We start from the raw sequence: 11105 nt of genomic DNA, 5'->3' as shown, positions 1-11105 counted from the left end.
GAATAAAGGCCCAACCCATTAGGCTGGCTTCTCAAAAAAAAAAAAAAAAAAAAAAAGAATAAACTTGAAAGTTAAATAAGCGAAATGAACAAAAGAAAAGTTAAATGACTAAAATAAAATTCGAAAAAATTTAGAAAGTCAGTTTTACATTTTACCAAAAAAAAAAACTATCTAATCTCATGTCTCTATCCACAAATACCTAAAATTAAACTGAAACACATATCGATTTGAAAATAAAAATGTCAACTTTAAACTTCAATATATGTAATTCCGTGCCTCTATCAACAAATTGAAATACCAGACTTTAAACTTTAATATCTTTGCTATTTGCGTTGGGATGCGGAAGTAATACTGGGAACTTCATTGCAGCACTGATGAAGCTAATTCCAATTAGGTAAATACTCATTTCAACAAATTCCACATGATCGTATTATTAGCTTTTTCATATATTTTAATTGAAGGAAATTCAGGTGTTGGGCTCCACAATGCTCTGTAAAACCCATACCCGTATTTTTCCTCTATTCTAGAGTCTTTGTTTTCAAGCCAAAGAATCTCTGACGGTGAGTAAATCCAAGCCAAAAACCTCTGCAAAATCCAGTCCAGATTTGGTTGTAAGGATTTGGGGACAAGGAGAAGGACATGGTGTTTGGGGTCAAAAATAATGGCATGCTGTTGCAGGTGTTCAGATTCATCATCACCACAAAGTTCACTATCCTAATGGTGCTGATGATGTTGGAACGAGATGTGTTTTTATTATATATATATATATATATTTTTTTTTTTTTTTTGAAAGAATGTAATTAGGAATAATGACTCATTTAAATTGGACATATGGCATTATATTACTGCAGTGGAGGACCACTGGGCATTGCTAATGTGGAGCCCATAAGGATTATATTACTGCAGTGGTCCTCCATAAAGATTAAATAACTTCTCCATATAATGGTCTCTATTGCAAAGACAAAATCCTCCCCATTTTAAAATTTAGATTTTATTTCTTAGATATAAAAGTATGCAAAGTATCACCTATTTGAATTTTAAATGTAAGAATATGATACTTGATAAAATACACCTTAGATAATAGCAATACTCCATCCGACACAGTTTGTTTATCCTCTATTCCATTTTAGAATGTCCCAAAATATTGTCCTATTTCTAAAAATAGAAGTCATTAATTTACTAATGTTCCTATTATACCCCTACTTTTTTTTTTCAAAACTATTTGAAAAGAAAAGTAATAAATATTTAAAAAAAATCAATCTAATTGTAGAACCTTTTTAGTTGTCTTATTAAGAATAACTCTTAAAAAAAAAAGCTGATAAATTTACTTTAAGGGTAGTTTTAAAAACTTATACATTTTTATAAGGCAGACAAGATAGTAAATAATATTTTCTTAAAAAGTTTGACTTTTCAAACAACACAAACAAATTGAGATGGATGGAGTATATACTTTGAACCATGAAATAGGTTCATTCCAAATAGAGATCTAACGTAGTAGCCTAACACAGACCCAAATCCCTACAGTGGAGATTCTGAGGGAAGGCAGATTTTCTGTTTTCCACTGATAACAGGTTAGGGCATGGGCTGGTATTGGCTTCACTTACCCAAACTAAACCCACATAAAATATAAATATAAAATGCATATCCAACACTTGTTTTAGCAGGTGATGCTATAAATAGACCGCAAAACGAGCGAGTCGGGTCGGGTCAGGTCGGATCAATCGGGTTGCATGTCGGGTTGACTCATATTTTTTACATGATTTTTTTATATATAAAAAAAAATGTATTTGCCATTTAGAAAGTTATGCAACAAATTACTTAATGTAAAATGCTTTACTTTGAATTCACCACTTATATCAAGAATGAACTCAGTTAAACTTATTAATACTTATTCAATAATTTTAAATTATTTAAATCCTAACATTGCTATCTAAAACAAAATAACACAAAGATAAGTAAAACAAATACACAAGTTTTATTTCTACACAATATCAACATCCCAAAATATAAAACAAAATTGTAAATGACTTATTGGATAACTCATTTGACAAAGAATAAAAACATATAAGAAATTTACAATCTTAAAAATTAATTTTATAAGTATAAATTACAAAATTGGTCTCTATCTTTTACAGCATATTTCTATTTGGTCTCTATCCTTTCAATTGTGTCAATTTGGTCTCTAACCTTTTAGTGTCATGTCAATTTAGTCTCTACTGTTATCTTTTGGATGGAAAAAACTGATGAGTCAAACAGAATAATAAAAAATTATTTTTCATACCACATCATCTACTAACTATACCGCCACATCAATTCAAGGAATAGAAACTAAATTAAAATATGCGCATTTGAGATAAGTTTGGGGAAACTAGTAGGTTCTAAAATCAATACTCCATCTCTTCTTCCTCGTCTCCACCCCTAAAATCCCTAAAGTTGCAGACAGGAAAGTTACTTTGCTTACTTGTTCGGAGTCGATCTTGTTTGCTCCTCAATTTCTCACAGATTATGTTGTTTGGTTGGGCGAAATAAAGCCATTATCCTATTTTAAGGAAAGGTAGATGGTTAGTATGGTGTACTACATCTACACCGATGAGATCACAGGAATTTTCCATGGCCAATTCCAAGATATTTTTTACAACTAAATTTAATTTAGGTTTTGGACCCATAAATTCAACCACTTTTTTTTTTTTTTTTTTGAGATAGCCACTGAAATTTTAGATCTAAATTTCAATGTAACCAACGAAACGACGACAACCAAAGAAGAGAGAGAAAGGAAAGGTTTCCAATCTTCCACCAACAAAATCAGATCTCTGACCCATTGCCAACGATTTTGTAGATTCAACGTCGCCGCCGTTGTGAGGAAGAATTTTGGTACCATCCATCTCTCAACACTGTGAGGAAGAGTTGAAGAAGAAAAGTTTTCTTGTGGGCTCGTGTTTTTCTAAGGAGTTGGACAGCAAGTAATGGTGAAAAGAATGTGTTTGTTGTTTTGCAATTTGAACTACGCAGTGCCAGTGCTTCTAAGATTACTGATAAACTTGGCCTATACTCAGTCAAATCAGCGTCCCTAGGAAGCATTTGCTTTCCCTATACCCATCAAAATCCAGAACTTGGATGGGAACAAAACACCTTAAATTTCTTTATTTTTTGAGTTTTTCTTTTTCCTTATATTTTTAATTAATCTGGCAGTATATATGGCATCCTAGTTGGCATAAATGTTAATATTTAAATATCATTGTTGGCATAAATGTTAATATTTAAATATCATTGTTTGACCCATCAACTTTTTCCGTTCAAGGAATAACGGCAAGGACCAAATTGACACGTCACTTAAAATGTTAGAAACCAAATTGATACAATTGAAAGATTAGAGACAAAATTGAAATATGGTGTAAAAGATAAGGACCAAATTTGTAATTTACACATTTTATAATCTATTATCAATTGTAATTGACACTATTTCAATTTAAGATATACATTAAAGTTTGATTGTTTACTTATTTATACATGGACTCTTTTATGAATATCATATCATTGTTAAGCAACACATATTCTAGGAAATATCATAATTTATTTCGAAAAGCCATTTATTTTGGACATAAATTGTTAGAAAATAGGTCTAAGCATTCATAATTTATGCTAATTTGATATTTTGGCTTCACTATTTTCACATTTGTGAATGTTTCTTACTCATGTCTACAATTTTAAATCTATATTTTAACTCTACTGTAACCTGATTATCTTGGTATATACTTTGCTATTTGATATCTAAAAATCTTTACTTATTACAGAATGCTCAACTATTCATCTTTCAATTAATTTGCATGCAATTATGTAAATGTCTCAATTGTTTCCTTAAAGCTCACAATAGACAATTAAACCAATATTATCTAAATTTTATTATTCTTTTACCAAAAAAATAGTTCGGGTTCGGACCAGGTCAGGTTGGCCCGCAAAAAACACGGGTCAGGTCACGAGTCAACCTGTTTTTACTTTGGGTCAAAACAATCGGGTTCGGGTAGGGTTTTCTGGGTCGGGTCAAAAAATTCTAACCCGTTTTGCCATGTTCAGCAATAAACACCAAAACACAATTTTTCACTCACTTCTCACAAGCAATCAGATCACATGGATGCTACTGCAAACAGATACCGGAAGGGACCGAAAAATTACTGCAAATTTTCGGTGCCTATAGCACCTATAGCATTTTCCCTTTTTACCTAATCAAAATATCAAAACACAATACATACTATAAATATTATTTTATTGTAGTATCGAAATTAGGATTGCATCCACCAAACATATATGCTAATGATAAATGTCTTCAACAGAATTAAAACATAAATTGAAAGTCATGATAAAGGAATAAACTTCACACGACTACTAGCGATAGCAGTTTCCAACCATGCAGAAGCAGAGAACCGCAAAGTCTTTTTCCTCTCGATCAGTCAACAACCAAACATGATGCAGCAATTCCTATAAAAAATAAAAAATAAAAAATAAAAAATAAAAAATAAAAACATGATGCAGAAGTAGTTAGAAATTACATCACATGATCCCCCCAAACCAATGGAAATACCTCTAATAAGGCTTATTATTCTTCATGTGACTCTTCCAGCTGCTCCACTACAAGAAACATATTTCCTGTAATTTTTTTGGAATAATCCAAAATCACCCGATTATGGTTCTCTGGTGTTCCCAAAATCTCCTTCAAGAAAGAGAAAACAATAGAGAAAATAGCAAACAAAGTCAGGAGCAGAAATTCAATGAAGTGCTGACAGGAAGAATAGATAGAAAAGAGATGAAAAGAAATTTAAAGAAAAAGACTTACATATATTTTGCAAGGGGTTTTGAGATCTAATTCGGGGGCAGCAGCAGCAAGCGCGGACATATCGCGCACTGGTGCAGGCCTTTTTGCCCCGTTCTCCTGCACCAGCATAGGGAGATAGTTGATTGATTGCTATTCAGAATCATCATAAACTTCACCATCATCAGAAAACTCATCAAATGATCTTATATCAAGCTGGTAGCGGAGTATTCCCCCAATCCCACCAAAACCTCTGCAGAACTGAGATCCCTCTTGAGATCTGTTGGTGACAAATTCAAGTGTGCAACCAAACTTCTTGTATTCAGTAGCAAACCACTCCAGCAGAGATGTCTTTTCCTGCACCTCTAATTCAGCAGAGCCAACAGGAGCACGGAAATTATTCTGATCAGCCTCTTGCTCCTTATTCAAGTGCTTTATGATAATCTCACCAGTAGTGCTATTTTTTAACACATACCTATTAATATCCAGATTTTCCCATACAATAAGTATATCAACAGCACCCATCTCCAAAGTTTTCAGTGTATCATCCACGCCAAAAACATATTTCCCAGTGTCCTGGCTAATCTCCTCAAAGTATTTGCCTATCAAGCGCTTCTCCTGAATAAATTTCACATTGGACAGGATCTCTGATGATAGCTCAATGGCCTGATTGAAACCATTCTCCCCTCCATAAGAGACATCTACCACATTTAATATTTTGGCTTGCAGACGAGGATCAAACATGTCTGACTGACTAAGCTCAGTTTTGAAGTCAGCAGACCCAGCAAGTATTAATCCTGAAACATTGGGTTGGCTGGTGGCAGCATTGATGAAAAATTGAGTGGCAAGTTCTGCAGTCTTCCTCACATAGTTGTGGCGCTTCTCCATTCGAAGACGAGCAAACCGTAAAGCCGATTGCCCACCTCTTCCATGTTTCTTTGGAAGGTCAACGCTAAATTTATGAAGAATCTCTCTGGTATTACCACTTAAAGTCCCAAAAAGGGTCCCATTACCATCCATGATAATAAAACCAAACTTGTCATCAGATTCTAAAAGCTCATTCAGCGCTTCTGTATGAAACTTGTTGTCACAAAGGTAAAGGGATGCATTAATTGGCCTAAACGGCTCAAAATCGATTGTGACCTTCTTTTCCTTCCCTTCCTCATTTACAATTGTTCCTGTGTAGAGCACAAGCCCGTTGGGAGGAACTTTGTTGTAAAGTTTAAGTCTTTGCTGCGCAGATGTAATCGCCCCAAGCACAGACTGGCGATTCACCCTACTTTTAATGTTGGAGGCAGTACCAAATTCATCACCCAACATCTTGGTAACACGGGATACTTGATCTCGTGGAGGCATGATTAGAGAAATCATGCTAGTACCATTGCCTCTAGCAGCTTCGAGAGCTTTGATCAATTTCTTGATCTTCCATATCTCAATATTCTTATCAGCTTCTTGACCATCAGCCATTGTGATAGTAGATACAGAAAAAGTAGTTGATTACCTGCACAAACAGCATTTAATCAATTCACGCATTTCAGAACAAAAAGGAGACGAACATAAGTGCTAGGATTCCAAAATCAACAATGAAAAAAAAAAACGAAAGATAAGATACCAACAAATAAAAAGGTCAAATATGCATGAACACAAGTTATGTAACTCACTTTTCACCAAAAAATAAAAAGTTATCTAACTCATAAAGGCTGTGTATTAATTAGTGAATCAGAAAAAAGTATCATCAGAGCCAATCAAAAGTTATGTCTAGCAACTCCAAAACATTATTAGCAATGTGAACCAACTATAACCAAGGTGACACTATCCTGAATACCTATTTCAAGTGAAGGTTCAACCTTCCAAAAAGAACTATCAACATGTTCCAAAAGAACATGTCTATCTTCAGCCACATTACTGGCCAAAATGAGACAGTATCACATCAATACATATACCAACTGAGTCTACTTGAAAATACCATACATGCTTTCACATAGGCATGTACCACCACATGGATTCCGAAAACAAAATTTTACTAACCTATACTTGAGAATAAAATATAATCCCACTTGATATAATATTCCTTCAATGCCAAACTATTTTAACATTAAACTTAATTGTCAACCATCCACTTGTGAAACTAAAATGTAATGTCAAAAGTGCTTACTAGTCAAAATGCTTTAATACATTGGGCATCACATAAATAGGAGAATGTCAAATCAGTTTCTACGCTTTCCTAATTATAATTTAGTAATTCTATTGCTCCAATAGCGTATAAATCAATTCAAAATCCACCAAAAACTATAACATCACACAAAAAATTGAGAACATGGAGCAACATTAAAGCTATGGCAAGGTACTTCAGCCATTAACACATGTAGGTTGCAAAAACCAAATAGCTAAATAAATAAAGGTAACAAGTTTAGAAAATGTTCAATAGCCACAGAACAATCAAGAGAAAATTCTTAAAATTAAAAATTAAAAAAAAAAAAACCAAAACCGAAAATCTGGACAAATTAAAAATTAAACAACCACCAAAACAGAAAAATTAAAAATTAGCCCATCAGGGGCAAATTGGGTTACATGCCAATTGGTTCTAGTGGGTGGGTTTAGTTGCTCATAGGTTTTACTAACTAAAACCAAGTCTAAATAGATCTTCTTTATAAGAGCATTTGCATTTGGTATTGCAAATGCTATATGTAAGAGAATTTTAGCATTAATACATCAAACAAGCCCAGCATCCGGATTTGTAAAAATCAACTATTGCAATTCTAAAGTAGAATTATATTGTAGCTCAATTCTTTAAAAAAAAAAAAAAACTAATATTTTATTCACTTTATCATTTCCTCTCTCTCTCGATTTTTGGTTTTTAGGTTTTTGTTTTTATTTGGGTTTTAGATATATTATTTTATTGTGTAAAAATATTATTTTAATATGTTGTATTATAAAATAAAAGTTGGAATGCTGAAAGCATTATAAAATAGTATGGTATAATTAATAAAATAATTATTTAAAATAGTAAAATAAGATGAGGTAGAATTTTGGGACGTGAATGAAATTAATATTCCCTACTTTAGAATAATAATAATAATTAAAAATTAGCTCTTTAACTGACAATTTAATAATGGTTTCAAAAAAAAACTGACAATTTAATAATAATAATAATTTATATATATATATATATATATATAATTCTGACATTATATCGAAAAATAAACTTGGGAAAAAATAAAAAGATTGTTCACAAAAATCTAGAAAAACATAAAGACAAAACTAAATAATTTAAAGGGAAAAAAAAAAAAACGACAATCAAATCGGGCTATTACACAATTTATAATCAGATATGTCCAACAAAAAATCAGCGACAAATAACATAATCGAATCATTAAAAATCACGAAAAATCAAAGAGAAAAATATACAGCAATTACATCAATAACAACAAATCATATAATTCTGAATAATCAAAGTAGCAAATACGCTCGAATCAAAAGTGAATTAAAGATTGAAAGATAGAGAGAAAGAAAGAGAGAGAGACTGACGAACCTGAAAGGTGGTTTTGTGCGTGTATTGTAGGCCGCCGAGTTTTGATTAGAAAACTATAAATAAAGAAGAGGTTGTGAACTTTTTGATTCTCTCTTTATAGCCCTCTTTGAGGGTTTATATACCTCTTTGTGTTGGTTTTGGACTTTTCGAAGGGATGGTGGGCTTAGTTGGAATTTTATTAGGAGTTTCGGTTTGGGTTGGATTCGTATGGTTTTGTATTTTTTTTATTTTTTTTTAGAAAAAAATTTAAGTTGAAAGGTAAATTGCCCATTGAAATTTATTTTGGTGTTTGAACTTTATTTCTGTTTAATTGGTACTCTAAATTTCAATTTTCAACATTGCTCAAATCAAACATTTTATGCAATTTCACTAAAAAAAATTCTATTAAAAACATGTTTTTCTCGCATGAAAAAAAAATCTATAAAATTAATAAAAATAATTTATAGATTTTTTATGTGTGAATTTTTTTCAAAGAATATTTTTTATTAGTTAATTGCATATTTAATGTCAATTTTTTTAACAGAATTTGATGAAAATCTTGAATTGAATAAATTTATAAACTTAGAAAACTTAATTCAACGATAATAAAATTAAAAAATTGAAATAAATTTCAATCAAATCTAAATTGTATGTTTGCTTTCTTGCCAAAATTTTATTTATAGTTATTAGTTTTATATATATAGATAAGAATAGTTATTAGTTGATTTGTAGGGAAACCAGACAAGTCTGACTCTAGTTATTATTTCAATTAAGTTATGTGAACACCATATATATAACTCTAACATTATATAATTAAGTGCTCTTATGCCTTTAAATTAATAAGTCTTAGGACACATATAATGATATAATATGATCTTGTAATGACACTTATAATCCTTGCTAAGAGTCTTGTAACTTTGATACATTTTAATGTTTCTAATAAGATATCTAGAGTTCAAATTCTTTCATCCCATTGTAACTATTGAATTATAAAAAATAAAAAAATGATGACATCTATAATCTTAATTAGTTGGTCATAGTGGGCTGTTAACTACTTAACGGGCCAAGTTGGACTAGGCCGAAAGAGAGAACCTCGGCCATGACCTTGCCCATAAGCAGTGTCCATTTTGTCTTTAGCAGGATGGGCTACCCATAAGCCTGTGTTAACATCTTATTTTATTTGATTTTTTTATAAGAAAATAATTAATTTTTTTTATAAGGGAAGAATCGATCTTTTTTGTAAAGGAAAGAATCAAAGAATTTAAAACTTATTAAAATCTTTTTATAGTCAAATCTATTTAATTTTTTGTTTCGTTGATGGAAACTTATTTAATTTTTTTTATTAAGGCTTAAAATGGTTTTTTATTTTATTATCTTTTAATAAAAAAAAATGTCAAATGGTTAATTCAAAGTTGCTAGACTATTATAAAAATATATATTTAGTAAACTAAGTTTAACACAATAACTTTATATATCTTAGTGGTTAGGGGAATTCTCTGATAAAATTCATTTATGATATTTCAAGATCAATTCCTCATACTCTATTTGGGTTTTAAACTATTTATTTTGGTCACACAATCTAAAAAAAAAGAGGAAGTAAATCTAGCCTACCCAACTTCCCAAGTATAGAATTCTATGATATCTAATGAGTTATAATGTATATCTTAGTAGTTAGGGGAATTCTCTAAAAAAAAACTCATTTATAATATTTCAAGATCAATTTCTCATACTCTATTTGGATTTTACCCTATTTATTTTGGTCATACAATCCAAAAAAAGAAAAAAGAAAAACCCTAAAAAAAGAGGAAGTAAATCTGGCCAACCCAACTTCCCATGTATAGAATTGTATGAAATCTAATGAGTTATAATGTATAAAAATGATTTTCTAGGTAATCTTTCTCTTATAAGCGGTTCTCTCTCTTTCTCTGAGTATCTTAGTAATTGTGTTATTTGTTCTGTTCGTATACTATTGAAACTATCTTATTCATCGATCCTAAATACATAAACTAACATTACTCATTTAAAGTTCATAAAAAAAAAATACTCATTTAACATTTCACCGTTTAACCTGTAACCAGCATTTCATATGAATTATTTATTACAATTTTATTTTAATCAGCATCCTAAATTTTGTGTTGTAATGAAAAATTAATACATTTATGCTTCTCCCGAATTCCTTCCCTCTTAGCCTCTTAGCACCACGCTAGCTTCTCACTTCCATCAAAAGCAACGAATCTGTTTCTAGATAGAGAGTTATAGCTCAAGTTGTATTAGCCATCGACTTTGGCAATTGCATTGTCGCTGATTCAAGCAAAATCTCCAATTTTTTAATTTGTTAATATTGTTTGGAATTTATGTTTAGGAAATACAAATTATTTGTGTTAAAATTTTTTTTTAATTTGATCTAATAGCATTTTATTGGGTGGAGATTGTGGAGTAAACATGGGGATTTATACCAAAGTTTTATTAAATTTACTATTTTGCTTATTTCGATGAAAAATCTTATCTAAAAATAGTTTTTAACATTTTTTTTTATTTGGTAGTATTAGGGGGAAAAATAAAAGAATAATTATCTCTTAACTTTCCTTATTGAACTTGACGTGAAATATTATTGTTATAATTCATTAGTTGGAAAACAACTCTATTTCACTCCAAACTAAAGAAAAGAAGTCAAAATATACTTTTTGAAATCATTTTAAGGATACTATCAAATATAGAAAAATGAGATAATTTTCTATAAATTTTTTTTATAACAATTCATTTTCTATAAAATGTTGATGTTGAAACAAA

General features: G+C 30.7%; 1 protein-coding gene across 1 annotated transcript; it reads right to left on the bottom strand.

Annotated features, from left to right (window-relative positions):
* Window positions 1–4244: 4244 nt before the first annotated feature.
* Window positions 4245–8461, bottom strand: LOC142621216 (eukaryotic peptide chain release factor subunit 1-3-like). Its single transcript, XM_075794533.1, has 4 exons — window positions 8337–8461; window positions 4829–6305; window positions 4577–4705; window positions 4245–4473 (listed from the first exon to the last, which is right to left on the bottom strand). The coding sequence occupies exon 2, from the start codon at window positions 6269–6271 to the stop codon at window positions 4958–4960; it is 1314 nt and encodes a 437-aa protein (XP_075650648.1). The 5' UTR covers window positions 6272–6305; window positions 8337–8461; the 3' UTR covers window positions 4245–4473; window positions 4577–4705; window positions 4829–4957.
* Window positions 8462–11105: the final 2644 nt, after the last annotated feature.

Source organism: Castanea sativa, chromosome 12 (genome assembly GCF_040712315.1).
Source record: "Castanea sativa cultivar Marrone di Chiusa Pesio chromosome 12, ASM4071231v1".
NCBI classification, from domain to species: domain Eukaryota; kingdom Viridiplantae; phylum Streptophyta; class Magnoliopsida; order Fagales; family Fagaceae; genus Castanea; species Castanea sativa.
This window is presented reverse-complemented; position numbering and strand designations above follow the sequence as displayed.